Here is a 16831-nt window from a genome sequence, read left to right as displayed (position 1 = left end):
AAAGAAAATAAGATGATACCATTTTTATTGGACATAACTTAATACATTTCTTTCGAAGGTTGCCCTTCTTCGTCAGATCAGAAATAAGCAAGTGTTGGTAGATGACAGTATATATAAGTGAAACATCAAAGCATTTCAGTGACAGTCTAACAGTATGGGGATGGATAGGTGAGAGACCAGGAGACATGCATGGGAACATCAAAGCATTTCAGTCACTCTGTCTAACAGGATGGGGGTGGATAGGTGAGAGGAGGGTGCCAAAAAGAGCAATACAACTTTATGGTTTATAATGGGCTAGAAAACCCAGATCTTTGTTAAGTCCTGTCTGGTGGGTGTCAAAATATTTAATCATTCTGACTTCAAAGATCTTACGTTCCTGTATTGTTTTAAAGTTACCTTTCAGGATTCTTACTATGAAATCCTAGTGGCCTATTGGTTAGTGTGGTGGACTTTGGTCCTGAGAAACTGAGTTTGATTCCCACTTCAGGCACAGGCAGCTCCTTGTGACTCTGGGCAAGTCACTTAACCCTCCATTGCCCCAGGTACAAATAAGTACCTGTATACAATATGTAAGCCGCATTGAGCCTGCCATGAGTGGGAAAGCACGGGGTACAAATCTAACAACAAAAATAAATCACTGGTACAGTGTTCTGGTTTTGTAAAGTGCTGCCCCACAGCGTGGAATCCTGGCTGGCACTGGCATTTTTCATGTGATGCCTATGTAAATTAAATCTTGTATTTAGCATCTGGCTTGTTTCTCCAATATAGCATCCTTCGTCACATTTTTTACACTGAATGGTGTATACCACATTGGAAGATGAGCATGTGAAGGATTCCTTTATGTTGAATATTTTTCCTTTCTAAAAACTGTGGGGTCCTGTGAAATGTTTTCGCATAGCTTGCAGCTGGATATATTGCAAGGATGTGTGCCATTCTCTTCTTTTTGAGTCTGTGTTGGGAGCTTACTTCTGATTAGCTTGTGTTTTAAGTTGGGTGGCTGTCGGAAAGCCAGCACCGGTGGGGATGGGAATATCTCCTTCAGTAATTCATCCTCCTGGAGTAGAGGCTGAAGATCTTTTATGATTTTTCTTAATTTTTGCAGCTCTGGGTTGTATGTCACTATAAGGGGGATTCTGTCTGTGGCTTTTTTTTCTTTGTACTGTAGCAGATTCTCCCTGGGTGTTTTGAGGGAGGAGGCAATATTCTCGGAGTATTGTTCCAATAAATGCATTTGATTCCACTGCTTTGTTGTTTTTTATCTACTGTTTTGTAAGCAGTTGTGTGCCTTTTTGTTTTTTTTGTTATATATGTTTGTATACTGCCATCACTGATTGAGACCGTGGTGTCCAAAAAATTTTTTCTGGGAGTAGTCAATTTTGAATCTGATTGTAGGATGGTATGTATTGAAGGAATTATAAAATTGTTTCAGAGTTTCTTCCCCCTCAGTTCAAATCATAAAAATGTCATTAATGTACTGGTAGTATTTTAGGGGTTTGGTCTGGTATGTATTCAGAAATATCTCTTCCAGCTCAGCCATAAAAAGGTTGGCATATTGGGATGCTGTCCTGGTGCCCATCGCAGTGCTCATTATTTGTAGATAGATATCATTGTTAAAGCGGAAGTAGTTGTGAACTAAATTTGATTAATTTTGTAATAGTTTCTGGTGAGTATTGATGGTCCAGTGTGGATGTTTTTAGGAGCCTCCCACCTGCAGCTATGCTATCCGCATGGGGAATGTTTCTGTATAGTGATTCTACATCCATTGTGACCAGAATGGTGCTTTGTGGTAATTGCTTGATATTTTTCAATTTATTCAGATAGTCTGTGGTGTCTTGTATGAAGCTGTTTGTTTTATGCACGAGAGGTTTCAGAATTCCCTCTATGAGCCCAGATATTTCCTCCGTGAGTGTACCAATACCTGATATGATTGGTCTGCCCGGGTTTCCAAGTTTGTGGATTTTGGGTTGCATGTAGAATGTGCCCACAGCAGGCTGGTTTGGCATGAGTTTCTTCAGATGTGGCTGTACTTGTTTAGGAAATGTAGTGATAAGGTCTTTTAGCTGCTTTGTATAATCCTGTGTTGGATCCTCAGTTAGTTTCCTGTAGTATGTATTGTCTAAGAGCTGTCTGTGCCAATCCCGGGACAAGCAGTGGATTTTCCATGTCCATCTCAGTAACAGACTGTGGACTTTTCGCCAGGAACTTGTTCAAACCTTTTTTTTAACGCAGTTATGCTAACTGCTGCTGCCACATCCTCCAACAGTGAATTCCAGAGTGTAACAGTTTTTTGCGTGAAAAAACATTTCCTCGTAGTTGTTTTTAAAGTATTTACCCCCCCCCCCCCCCCCCCCCGGTCTTTGTACTTTTTGAAAGAGTGAAAAATCGATTCACTTTTACCCATTCTATTTCTCAGAATTTTGTAGCCCTCAATCATATCCCTCCTCAGCCATCTCTTCCAAGCTGAAGAGCCCTAACCTCTTTATCCGTTCCTCATATGAGAGGATTTCCATCCCCTTTATTTTGGTCACTGCTCTTTCATGCAACAAAGAGAGGGAGCTAAGTACAAAAAAAAGTCCAAGCAAAAAAACAGCACAAAGGGCCTTTAAAAACACAGGGAACACAATTTTTTCATATAAAAAAAATCCTTTAATAATAGAATTTGAATGGAGGAAGACCCGACACGGGCCGTGTTTTGGTGCTGCCGCACCTGCATCAGGGGTCACACCAATAACTAAAAAAACCCTCAACAGACTAGTTTCAACTGCATGTTGTTTGGAGGAAATACTCTGGAAAACATCACAGTTGAAACTAGTCTGTTGAGGGTTTTTTTAGTCATTGATGTGACACCGAAACACGGCCCATGTCGGGTCTTCCTCCAATCAAATTCTATTATTAAAGGATTTTTTATATGAAAGAATTGTGTTCCCTGTGTTTTTAAATACCCTTTGTGCTGTTTTTTTGCTTGGTCACTGCTCTTTCAACATTACACTGTCCCCCCTGTTAACAAAGCTGCGTGGCATTGCTGATATAGCCCATTCAAAGTGAATGGGCTGTGCTGGCAGTACCACCCCACAAGCTGCTAGCGCAGCTTTGTAGACAGGGGCCTATATCTTTTTTGAGATATAGCAACCAGAATTGAACGTAATACTCAAGGTGAGGTCACACCGTGGAGTGATACAGAGGCATTATAATATTCTTGGTCTTATTTTGTATCCCTTTCATAATTATTCCTAGCATTCTGTTTTCTTTTTCGGCCACTGCTGCACACTGGGCAGATTTCAGTGTGTTGTCTACAATCAAGCTTATTTTCGAAAGAGATGGACCTCCTTCTTTCAACATGAATCGGAACATAGACGTCCATCTCCAAGGGACGTCCAAATCGATATAATCGAAACCCGATTTTGGACGTCTCCAACTGCAGTCCTTCAGAAGGACGTCCAAATCTCAAGGGGGGGGGGGGCGTGCCAGGGGTATGTTCAAGGCTTGGGCGTTCCTAAGATATGGACGTCTTTCAGCGAAAATGGAACAAAACAAAGACGTCCAACACTAAGAAGTTTTGAGCTAGACATGTTTTTATTACGAAATACTGCAGTGGGAATTGAACCCACTTCCCCAGGATCAAAGTCTGCTGCACTAACCACTAGGCTACTCCTCTACTCCACACAAGAGGTGCCCAAGGTGACCAGATGACCACTGGAGGGACTCGGAGATCACCTCCCCTTATTCCCCCAAATCATAAAACATTTTTCCAAACAGCACTTTCAAAAAGGAAAAGATAGACTTTATTTTGTAGAAAATTACCTTTTCTGTTCTGATTTATGCAAACTAGATATTGAAACCTGATCATATGCATCCCTCTTTAAGAATTCTCGAAGCTTTTGACCCAATTTTGTACCCAAAGCTTCTTGGTCTAAGCTAAACCAGTAGTGGTGTAATTGTCTATAAGTGTAATAATCGTTGTTGGTTAGGGATAACCTGTGCTGCAGGTCCTGAAATGTATACAACCTTCCATCCGCATTGACTAAGTGTTCCACTAAAGTGATCCCCATTTCTGCCCAGTTTTTAATGATCCCTACTTCCATTCCAGGCTGGAAGTCCCCATTCCCTTGAAGAGGCAACTGATCACTAACACTCGGATTATGATTCCAAGCTTTCATTAGGAAGCGCCAGACTTGTCTTAAAGGTTGTAACAGAATACTTTTCTTACATACTGACGGTAAGCTAGTTTATTTAGCCTGCAGAAGAAAATTCATATGCCAAGGCTTATACAATGTCCGCTCCCATCCAATAGGGGTAGACTGATTTGTGTGTAGCACCCAATCTCTGAGATGTCTCAGAAGACAGGCCTGGTTATATCTTTGAATATTGGGTAGACCCAAACCTCCCTGTGTCCAATTATCATAAAGGTATTCTAAACATAATTTGGACTTCTTCCCGGCCCAAAGGAATTTCCTACAAATCCTATTTAACTTTCGAATATCTCTTCTTAATAAGTGTATTGGCACATCTTGTAAGATGTAGAGCCATCTGGGGAAGATGAACATTTTAAACAAATTAATTCTCCCAATAAGTGATAGGGGCAGATGGCTCCACTGTTCAAGAGAGCACCTTGTATCCTGTAGCAATTTCTCTATATTCAAGTGATACAATTTTGAGGTATCCATGGACAACTGCACACCTAGGTAACGAAAGGACCCATCTGCCCATTTCCATGGGACACGGCTTTGCCAACTCTCCTCTCGGTTCTCCCCACCTAGCAGTGCTTCTGACTTCTCCAAATTTAACTTGAAGCCTGAGAAATCCCCATATTCTGCCATACATTCTAATAGAGCTGCCAGTGAGGTACTTGGATTGGTCAGATGGGCTAGTAGGTCATCTGCAAATGCTGCGATCTTGAACATTTCTGATCCCACTGCCACCCCCTGCACATCAGGCGTCCTTTGAACATCTCTGATCAAGGGGTCTAATGTTAAGACGAACAGCAGAGGTGACAGTGGACAGCCTTGTCTAGTACCCCGATGTATTGAGAAAGGGGCAGATAGTATTCCATTAACCCACATTTGGGCCTGTGGAAGATAGTATAGTGCCCGTATTGCCTCCTGAAAGAACCCGCTTATTCCATATGCTTCTAATGTCCCAAATAAAAAAAATCCCATACCACTCTGTCGAATGCTTTTTCGGCATCGAAGCTGATTAACAAGGTGGTATGGCCTGATTAGCTACTACCTCCAGCGTTGTAAGTATCTTCCTGACATTCTTGTAATACTTCTGCCCTGCACAAAACCTACTTGTGAGTCCTCAATAATATCCGGCAATATACGGGTTAATCGGTTTGCTAGGACTTTGGCATATAATTTAGCTTCATAATTTAGGAGCGAGATCGGCCTATAAGATTCTGGCTTCTTCGTATCGCGTCCCAGCTTCGGTAGTACTATAATTTGTGCTACCAGTAAGGAGGGAGGCATTCGTTGGTATTGAACATAGCCATTAGCGGTGGTGCCACCTCCTCCTTCAGCATTTTATAGAATTCCCCTCTATATCCATCTGGGCCCGGGGCCTTTCCCAGGGGACCCTGCTGTATTGCCCACGCTACTTCATCGGTTGTTAGGGGGGGCATTTAACATAGCCAGATTTTCCGGGTCCACTCGGACAATGTCTTGTCCACTGAGATACATCTCGCTATCTAACGGAGGTGGATCAGTGGGCGAGTATAAACTCGTATAATAGTCTACCATGATTTTGTTAATTTGAGCATCCTTATTCTCTAGTACCCCGTTAAGAGAATACAAGGCATCTATTTTAGAAGGTCCCTGCCTAGATTTTGACAGCCTTGCGAGCATCCTACTATTTTTGATGGCATATTTATATAGTTGGTATCTGTAATAAGCAGTTTTTTTGGGCCTTTTGATGAATCCCTTCATTTAGGGCCTGCTGCAATTCTAAAAGTTGGGCTTTGAGTTGCAAATTATGATGTCGTCCATATGCTTTCCGCACCCTTGTTACTTCTTTTTCCTTCTTTTTCCAATCTAAACAACTCCTTCTCCCGTTCCTTTTTTTGATGACTCGTGTATGCTATGATCTCTCCCCGTAGTACAGCTTTAGCCGTATCCCAATATAAAATTGGGTTGCCCCTACGCTCCTGGTTAGTCTCTTGAAAATGCTTATACTTTTGTGTTATATAGCTTAGAAATATTCTGTCATTATACAGATAAGTATGGAATCTCCATTGAAATTGGCCTGGTGCGGGCCCGGGCGGCTCCAATACTGCAGTTGCCATCGCATGATCGGATATTTTTACGGGACCTGTTTCTGCTTCCCGCAGCCTTGTAAATAAAGTGCGCGAATAAAAGATATAGTCAATTCGTGACATGGTGGCATGTGCGCGGGACAAATGGGTAAAATCCCGTTCCAGTCGGTGCAGGGTCCGCTACACATCCACCAAGTCTAGGACCTCACTTAACATGTTTATTCCTCTCGAATCCGACCCCGACCCCCTCTTCTCCCCATGCGATCTATCCAACCTAGGATCAACCACTGCATTAAAGTCCCCCCCCCCCCCCCCCCTACTAGCATGGGAATTCCATCAAAGCCTGTTAAGTGTTTGCAGGAGTTTTTTGTATTGGGGGCATATACATTGCACAAAACTACTGGTTGTCGTTCTATCGTTAAGTGCACGAGTACATATCTGCCCTCCGCATCTGCTACAATCTTTTGAGTATGGACTTGAATCCCTTTTTTGATTAATATAACTCCTGCTTTTTTGGCCTGCGCCGGGGAGTCATAGTAGTCTCCCACCCACCACCTGCATAGTTTCTCATGTTCTTTAGCATTGAAATGTGTCTCTTGAAGAAAGGTATTTCTACTTTTTGTTTATGGAGTGTCTGGAGTATCTTTTGTCTCTTAATCGGCGAGGAGATGCCACCCACGTTCCAGGTCACCATCTTAAGTGCCATTACGTGAAATCACTGTTCAGATTATACACCAAATGGAGACCTGCACGTATTGAGCAATGGGGGCATCCCAGCCAGTACCCCCCTCGCTGTCCTTTTGGTGGCTCTCTGTGCTGCAGTGTTCCCAATGTGACCCTTAACCGTCTATTTATCCCCTTCTTCTCCGACCTGACCATGAAGCTGTGTCTTCTCAAAGTATCCCCCCCTAATCCCACCCAACTTCTGTCCTCCCCTACTCCTACTGGGCACCTAGGGTGCTCAACCTCCGTGTCTCCGATCGGGGACCCACTTTAGCAAGTATGTATCTAGTCATATGCCCGTTCTCCCCCCTTTTTTGTGCAATGTAATTTCCATAATAGCATTAACAACATTAATCATTTGAAAGAGAATTAACTCAATATCAACAGAAGTGATTGTCATCTCTTTTATCACCCTGCTCACAATTGCTCAAGGTTTCCATCTCACCAACAAAGTCTACTTGTTTTTGGAAGGACTCGGTCTGTCTCTCTCCAGCTGGTCTACAAACGCTTGAACTGCTTCCACCGTCTCATAAAACTTCACCGCTCCATTATGCTGGCTGCATGGTTTCTCCTGGGTATAATAGACCAAAACGGATTTGCAGTTTGTGCAGTATTCCACAGACCTGCGAATACTGTTTGCGCAAAAGAGAGACTTTAGTAGAATAGTCTTGAAAGCATAGTATCTTATGACCCTCAAGCTCGAGTGTTGCTCCTTTTCTGAGAGCAGTGAGTAGCGCCATTTTATGTTGGTAGTGGAACATACGCAGAGTGACTACCCTCGGCCTATCGTTGGGCGCCTTCCTGGGTCCCAAACGATGTGCCCGCTCTATTCTTAAAGGTCCAGTTGTATTTTCATTGTGCAATATCTTAGCAAGCCAGGATTCCAGAAATTCTCTCAGATCCCCCTCTTTTATTGATTCTGGTATTCCTACCAGTCTGAGGTTATTCCGTCGAGAGCGGTTCTCTAAGTCATCCACTTTATCTTCTAAGGCTGCTACTTTTTTTGTAAGTCCCTCTATAGCCGTGGGGGAGTCCTGTGCCGATGTTTCCACTTCTCCCAGACTCTGCTGGACCTCCTGAAAGTCTTTTGTGAAGGTAGTGAACCGTTGGTCCATGCCATCCAACTTTTCTATTATTTGTTGAAGTTGGTGATTCAGAGTGTCCTCCACTGCCAGCTTAACTTCCGCCACTATTTCCGAAGCCCAACGGAACTCACCGATGGCGACGACGGGGAGCTTTTCTCCACCATCTTTGAGCCCCCTCCTTTGGATTTTTCCGGCTCTTTTTTGGACCCTCAGGTCGCCATGCACGATGTAATAAATGAGTGCTGTTAAGATATCTGTCTTTAAATCTGAATAGCTTCCCAGGCACTCCTTCGTCCTCAGTAAGATATAAAACCAGTTCTGCTCTACTGGCTCAGCCGCCCTATGAGGGCTGATGTTGTTTTTCACCTCCTGCAAGTCTTTCCAAGATGAAGAGTAGATCAGTTGAAGAAAGGTGTCCCTGTCTCTTTAAATTCCAGGCTGCTCTCTTAATTCCGCTTTACCCTACTTCCATCATCCTCCGTTGACATTACTGTAGCCATTTGAAGCAGCCGTGCCAGCTATTATCTCTGCTGATACTGATCTGTAAAGTCTATGCTGCTTTCATTGCACTAGGCCCTCTCCGTCCCCCCTCTTCCATTTCTGTGTGCAGCAGTTCCAGCTCTCCCTTTGTCCACCCTCCCGGTCATAAATCCACCATCCTTTGCCAGTACCCTCTGTTTCGGTAAGGAACTCACTCTGTCAGCATATGTAAACGTTGCTCGGTCTGTTCCTATCTTCCAACCATATAGCGTTCTGCGTTCGGGTATCTCTCTAGTGCTGGCCGCTCGCTGCGTGGTGTGGGGGAAGTTAGACTCGCTACTGCAAATTTGCGCCGCTTTGATTTTGCTGCTTTTATCACCCCCCCCCCCCCCCCCCCCGGGTGTCGGATCGCCTTCACGTTTCCTTCCACGTTACTCGTCCTCACAAGCTGTGCCTTGATGGGGGTTGAAACAGCTGATTTTTATGAGCCCCCGATCGCGGCTTTACGGAGCACAACATGTGGCGGCCATCTTGGCCGGCAGCTCCACCGGACGTCCTCCGATTTCCAGATCATTTATAAATATGTTAAACAGCAGTGGTCCTAGTATAGATCCCTGTAGCATTCCACTCCCCTCCTCCATTGCAAAAAAATGGCCATTTAACTCTACCATCTGTTTTTCTGTCCAGTAACCAGTTCCTAATCCACTTCCATATAAGGGTTAAGCCCTGCCTAGCACATCTCAGGATGCACCTTTTCAGGGCGCTGCCATTTTGAGACGACAGCAGCCCAAAGAGAAGGGAGGAAGTTCTAGTCCCTCCCTCCTCCAACTACTACAACAAGGTAGGCCGCAGGCATGGGGTTGGGGTGGCGTCAATAGGGAGGGATAGTGGTCCTCCGGACCACCAGGTGGGAGTGGGGTGAAGCTAGCGGTTCACTGGACCACCAGGGCATTTTTGTTCAATGTTGGGGGGGGGGGGGGGGAGCTAGCGGTCCCACTGGACCATGAGTGTTTTTGTGCTTTGGGGATGGGGGGCCTGGAAGTCCACCAGATCTCCAGGCTTTGTGTTTGGGGGGAGGGGGCGGGCTAAAAGTTTGACAGGTCCTGGAGAAAATCCCAGACTTGTGAAACCTCTAAAGTGAGTCTCCCCCATTCCTCTCGTGCTGGCAAATCCTGGAAGTCCACCAGATCTCCAGGCTTTGTGTTTGGGGGGAGGGGGCGGGCTAAATGTTTGACAGGTCCTGGAGAAAATCCCAGACTTGTGAAACCTCTAAAGTGAGTCTCCCCCATTCCTCTCGTGCTGGCAAATCCTAATGCCAGCTCTGAGCTGCCATAGGGTTTGCAGCGGGAACAGCGCCCTTGTTTGGCACACTGCCCACTGATCATTTGGAAGGAATGCAGGAGACCCTCATTTACATGCATTTGCATGCAATTAGCAGTCAGAGCTTGCAATCACATTTCTCACACTGGCCAGCTCTGATCATTGGGCAGAAGCAAGAGTGTATGCGGTGCGTTTGCTTTTGATCATCTGCCCCTGAGAGCTAGGAGCTGTTTGCATCGAGCACACACATATAACTTGTCACCAACTGGGAAATAATCATACATGTGACACTCAGTGCACTGGATAGAACCCCTCTCTCATTGCTAGATTGCTGTCTGCATCTTAGTATTATTGAATTATTTAATTAAAACTTCTTAAGGCACTAGTGATATTATATTACTATAAAGAGCCTATTATATGGTATATTGTATGATTTATTTATTTAGTGTTTGCTTCTCAGAAAGTAATTAAATGTAATTAAAACTCTGTAATGGAACTCCCCTCTTGTTATCCTAATTAGAATAATTGACTTAAGGGGTGGGCAGGAGTTGAGGAGGGTGAGTGGGAGAAAAGGGTTATATACAGTGGAAACTAGTTAATAAAACTTGCTTCTCTCTCTTTTTTATTTTTTTTAATGAAGACTGATCTAGGCCCTGCTGTGCCTCCTAGAGGCTTTCTGTTAATCCTGTAGGCTGTGATAGGAAATTCAGATTTTAAATTATGGGGGAAAGGGTATGGAGACTTAGTAACATTTGCTTTTTTAAGTTCTAACTGTCTTTATCACTAAACCAGGCATACTTCTACTGTCCATGTCCCTAAAACAACAAAGGAAGACCATGATCAAGTATATAATATCACAATCATTGTTGATTTTAATCTTGAATTGAAAATGAATGAGACTGTTTGGCAGACTGGATGGACCATTTAGGTCTTTATCTGCTGTCACTATGTTACTATGTAAACCCAATCTTTAAATCACCAAAGCACAGAGCAAAAGAATGTTCACTTATCCAGAAAGATGTTCTCTTCTCTTAGAACTTCTCAGAAAGAAAGTTATCTGAGACCTTTCCTCTCTATATAGTTTGATTCTAAGGGGGCTGCTTTAAACAAGTTGAAATAGTTATGTATTTGGCCACAAATAAATGTCATTCACTAATATTAGCTGCATCACAAGGGTTTTTCATGTGTACTGTGCTGTTAAACACGTTTTATTTGTCTCTTATTTTCTTGTAGTTACATTTCTCACCAGTGCAAGCACAGCACTGTCACTACAAAATAATACAGTTTTTAATGATCTGAAACCTGATGAAATGGAGCTAATGTACGCAGGGTATGGGGATGAGACTGGAATCCAGTGTGCTTTAAGGTAGGTTTTAGCAATACAGTACAAATGGACAGCTGTTTTCCTTTCAGAATTGTAAAGAGAAATTGTCAATATATCCAGGAGGAAAGGAGTAGCCTGTTGATTCAAATCCCACTTCACTCATTGCCTCAGGTTCAAGTCTCATTGTAAACCTTCTACCAGCTATATCTGAATACATAACTCTGGTTTGGAAAAAAAAAGTAAATAAAATCCAAATCTAGGTAGGGTAATGATTATCTAGTTTCCATTTGTAGTAATCAGATGGTTGGAGTGATCAAAACAGTTGTTTTGACCTTGCCTTAGCTATGCCACATGAACCAGAATTTACAGATCTTAGTAGTATATAGGGCAGTGTTCTTCAGTGCAAGGCCTGGGAGACAGTGGCAGCCCCTGGAGACCTTTGGGACGGTGCTCATCTCATTCTGACTTTTTTCTGTTATAATCTGCCCCTTTACCCAAGATCACGACAGGAAGAGGGAAGTGGATGGAAGGAAGAGCTGCAAGCTTGAAGGGCAAGGCACTTCTCATTTGAAAAAGAGAATGTATTTGGAAATGGCCGCCTCCTTGAGGATACACACAATAAAAAGTTAGAAGGCAAGTGGCGTAGTGGATGTCATTGAGACACTGACCAGTAGTGTTGAGGCCTCGCATGGGAAAATTAGGTGGCTCTCATTTGGATCCAAAGTGGCCCTGACTTAAAAACTGGTGAGGGCCATTTATCGGACTGATAGGTGAGATAAGGATATCAGTCAGTCAGCATTCACTTTTAGGGTAGGCAACTCCCACATCCTGCCCCTTTCCTATAAAAGTGAATGGTGGGTAGCTGGATCCACTGCTTACTCCCACCCTCTAACTGCACACCTCTGCAACATCATCAGAAATGGAACCTATTGCTTTCAATGATGTCACAAGAAATGTACACTGGTTATTTTTGATGATATCATCAGAAACAGAGTTTCTGACCCTGGAAATCCAAGTTAGTGGCACATGATTATAAGTTACATAGAAACATATAAACATGACGGCAGATAAAGGCCATATGACCCATCCAGTCTGCCCATCCTCTGTAACCCCTAATTCTTCCTGTTCCTAAGTAATCCCACATGCTTATCCCATGCCTTTTTAAATTCTGTACTCGACCCCACCACCTCCACCGGGAGGCCATTCCACGCCTCCACCACCCTTTCTGTGAAATAATACTTCCTTAGGTTACTCCTAAGCCTATTCCCTCTTAACTTTGTCATATGCCCCCTCATTCCAGAGCTCTCCTTCATTTGAAAAAGACTCTCTTCCTGTACATAAATGCCCTTGAGATATTTAAACGTTTCTGTCATGTCTCCTCTCTTCCAGCATATACATGTTGAGGTACCTAAGCCTGTCCCTGTAATTTTTGCATTCAAGACTGCTTACTAATTTCGTAGCCGCCCTCTGGACCGACTCCATCCTGTTTATATCTTTCCATAGGTGCGGTCTCCAGAACTGCACGCAGTACTCCAAATGAGGCCTCACCAGAGATTTATACAACGACACTATCACTTCCTTTTTCCTGCTGGTCATGTCTCTCTTTATGCACCCAAGCATCCTTCTGGTTTTGGCCGTCGCTTTTTCTACCTGTTTGAAAGCTTTAAGGTCGTCAGACACAATCACCCCCAAGTCCTGCTCTTCCTTCACACACTGAAGCACTACACCCCCTATACTGTACCGTTCCCTCTGATTTTTGCGACCCAAGTGCATGACCCTGCATTTTTGGGGATTAAAAGTTAGTTGCCAAATATCGGTCCATTTCTCTAGCTTCACTAGGTCCTTCCTCATGTCATTCACACCCTCCAGGATGTCCACCCTGTTGCAGAGTTTAGTATCATCCGCAAAGAGACAAACCTTACCAGACAGCCCTTCCGCAGTATCGCTCACAAAGATGTTAAAAAGAGCCGGCCCTAGGACCGATCCCTGTTTTCTGCAGCCCAACCCCTGGTTTTTCATTCGTGAACACAGGGCTAAAATAAGCGTTAAGCAGTTCAGCTTTATCCTTATCTTCCACATATTTCTCTCCCTCAGCTTTGAGCCTCACAATGCTATTATGGCACTTCCTCTTGTCACTTACATATCTGAAAAAGGTCTTGTCTCCCAATTTTACCGTATTAGCTATCTTTTTCCTCCATTTGCCTCTTCGCTTTCCTGATAGCTTTTCCAGCTTCTCTTCGCTTATTTAGGTATTCTCTCCTTCATCTTTCTGAGTCATCTTATAACATGCAAAGGCTAGCCTCCTTTCCCTTATCTTTTCAGCTACTACATTCGAGTACCAGAGAGGCCTTCTTTTCCTCTTTTATTTTTATGTAATTTTCTAACATAAAGGTTAGTTGCCTTTAATATAGCTCCTTTCAGTCTTGTCCATTGCTGTTCTACATCCTTCAGCTGTTCCCATACCGCTAACTGTTCCTTGAGAAATTCCCCCATCTCGGCAAAGTTAGTTCCTTTGAAATCCAGGACCTTTAATCTCGAATGAGCCTTCTCTTCTGTTTTAATATTGAACCGTACCATACGATGATCACTAGATGCCAAATGGTCTGCCACCTTGACGTCAGAAACGTACTCTCCATTCGTAAGCACCAGGTCCAGAACAACTCCATCCCGCGTCAGTTCCGTTGCCCACTGCTGGAACAATTCTTCCTCTCTACCCTCATCTCCCCTTACGTTCCCGCCCGAAACCTCCGCTCACTGGACAAATCCCTCCTCTCAGTACCCTTCTCCACCACCGCCAACTCCAGGCTCCGCCCATTCTGCCTCGCCCCACCCTATGCTTGGAATAAACTTCCTGAGCCCTTACGCCAAGCCCCCTCCCTACCCATCTTCAAATCCTTACTCAAAGCCCATCTCTTCAATGTGGCTTTCGGCACCTAACCGTTATACCTTTCAGGAAATCTAGACTGCCCCAATTTGACAACCCCTGCTTGACTGACTGTACATTTGTCCTTTAGATTGTAAGCTCTCTGAGCAGGGACTGTCCTTCTATGTTAAATTGTACAGCGCTGCGTATCCCTAGTAGCGCTTTAGAAATGTTAAATAGTAATAGTAGTAGTAGTACTGTAGGGAATCTAAGATCTCTTTGCTTCTAGACGACCCCGCAGCCGGGACACCCCAATCAACATCCGGCTTATAGAAGTCACCTATCAGTAGTACTTCCCCTTTCCTAGCTATCTTGCAGATGTCTTCAATTAAGTCCCTGTCCATTTCCTCTGACTGTGAGGGAGGTCTGTATATCACTCCGATATAGATACATTTTCCTTTCCCTCTTTCCAGTTTAGCCCACAGTGCTTCTTCCATACCCCACATGTCCCTGCAGTTCTGTCACTTGGATATCATTCTTAGCATATAATGCCACACCTCCACCCTTTTTTCCTACTCTCCTTTCTGAATAGATTATAGCCAGGTATAGCAACATCCCAGTCATGGTTTTCTGTGAACCATGTCTCCGTGACCGCCACTAAATCCAAGTCCGCTTCCATCATTGTAGCCTCAAGATCTAGAAGTTTGTTTCCCATACTATGGGCATTGCTATACAAGGCTCTCCAGATTTTCCTCTTTTTATTCACTTCTATAGAGGCATTAGATGTCCTACCTTCCTTGGGGTTAATTATGGCTTTGTGGCCTTTTATACCCATCCCCATCAGTTTTAGTTTAAAGCCCTCTTTAGTACTTTAGCCAGCCTGTTGCTGAAGACACTCCTTTCCTTCCTTGACAGATGAACACCATCACCGCTCATTACGTCTTTGAAAGTCATCCCATGGTCTATGAAACCAAAGCACTCTCGTTGGCACCAACCACGCAGCCACGCATTTATCTCCAAGATGCGAGCTTCTCTCATTCAACCTTTACCTTCGACAGGGAGGATCGATGAGAACACCACCTGTGCACCTAGATGCTACATCCTCTGACTCAAAGCTACAAAGTCTCGTATGATACATTCAGTAGGAAACTTAGCTGTATCATTTGTGCCAACATGTATGAGCAGCAAAGGAGCGTGGTCTGTAGGCTTGATGAGTCTAGGCAATCTTTCCACAATATTGTGAATCTTGGCACCAGGCAGACAGCACACCTCTCTGGACAACATTTCTGGCCGGCAGATTGAGCGCTTTGGTACCCCTGAGAAGTGAATCTCCAACCACCATTACCTTTTGCTTTCTTTGGGCCTATTGTCTGGCTGTGATGGCATTTTTGGTCAATGTTTCCTCCTGTTTTTTTAGATGTTTCTAGCTCTTCTACCTCCAGGGCCATGAACCGATTCTTTAGCTGAATAGAAGGTGGAGTTTGAGGATTGATCTTGTGGGACTTGGTGACCTGCTTCCAGCTGTGCTGTGTCTGCCCAAGATCTTCTCTCCCTTTGCTGGAAGTCCTCATTGTTTTGGCCTGCGTCTCTGGGTCAAATTTCTGGTTGTCCCAGATGTTTCTTCGTCTTACCACTTCTTCTCTTAGTTCTTGTACGTCTTTCACAAGGGACTCAATGTATGTACATTTATCACATGAAACCAGAATCTTGTCTTGGTCCAAGGGTTTGGTCTTGACAGTGGTAGAAGCTGTACTGAAAGCAGTTACATACCCTTTTAATCTGCATTTATCATAAAACAGTGACAAGATCACTCCCTCCCTCTCGTTCTTGGAGAATTGTTTCAGTGAAAATGTATGTTAATTGAGATGTCTTCGCAGATAGCTTTTTAAGTTAGTTTTAGTAAGATAAAAGAACGTTGTAAGGCTTTAAGAGGGATAGTCATTAATGAGTGGTAAACATTGGCCTTTTATGACACCTTAGTTTACCGTGGAAGTCACCAACCTCTGAGATACAGTGGTGGAAATAAGTATTTGATCCCTTGCTGATTTTGTAAGTTTGCCCACTGACAAAGACATGAGCAGCCCATAATTGAAGGGTAGGTTATTGGTAACAGTGAGAGATAGCACATCACAAATTAAATCCGGAAAATCACATTGTGGAAAGTATATGAATTTATTTGCATTCTGCAGAGGGAAATAAGTATTTAATCCCTCTGGCAAACAAGACCTAATACTTGGTGGCAAAACCCTTGTTGGCAAGCACAGCGGTCAGACGTCTTCTGTAGTTGATGATGAGGTTTGCACACATGTCAGGAGGAATTTTGGTCCACTCCTCTTTGCAGATCATCTCTAAATCATTAAGAGTTCTGGGCTGTCGCTTGGCAACTCGCAGCTTCAGCTCCCTCCATAAGTTTTCAATGGGATTAAGGTCTGGTGACTGGCTAGGCCACTCCATGACCCTAATGTGCTTCTTCCTGAGCCACTCCTTTGTTGCCTTGGCTGTATGTTTTGGGTCATTGTCGTGCTGGAAGACCCAGCCACGACCCATTTTTAAGGCCCTGGCGGAGGGAAGGAGGTTGTCACTCAGAATTGTACGGTACATGGCCCCATCCATTCTCCCATTGATGCGGTGAAGTAGTCCTGTGCCCTTAGCAGAGAAACACCCCCAAAACATAACATTTCCACCTCCATGCTTGACAGTGGGGACGGTGTTCTTTGGGTCATAGGCAGCATTTCTCTTCCTCCAAACACGGCGAGTTGAGTTCATGCCAAAGAGCTCAATTTTTGTCT

At 44.0% G+C, this 16831-nt stretch overlaps 1 protein-coding gene across 3 annotated transcripts in view; it reads left to right on the top strand.

Annotated features, from left to right (window-relative positions):
* BRD9 (bromodomain containing 9) overlaps nucleotides 1–16831 on the top strand; it is a 209569-nt gene that overhangs the window by 107829 nt on the left and 84909 nt on the right. For all 3 annotated transcript variants that reach the window (XM_030209763.1, XM_030209774.1, XM_030209755.1), the window contains exon 11: nucleotides 11089–11221. In XM_030209763.1, the coding sequence (XP_030065623.1) occupies nucleotides 11089–11221 (133 nt within the window). The remainder of the gene's footprint in view (nucleotides 1–11088; nucleotides 11222–16831) is intronic.

This window comes from Microcaecilia unicolor, chromosome 1, assembly GCF_901765095.1.
Source record: "Microcaecilia unicolor chromosome 1, aMicUni1.1, whole genome shotgun sequence".
NCBI lineage: Eukaryota > Metazoa > Chordata > Amphibia > Gymnophiona > Siphonopidae > Microcaecilia > Microcaecilia unicolor.
This window is presented reverse-complemented; position numbering and strand designations above follow the sequence as displayed.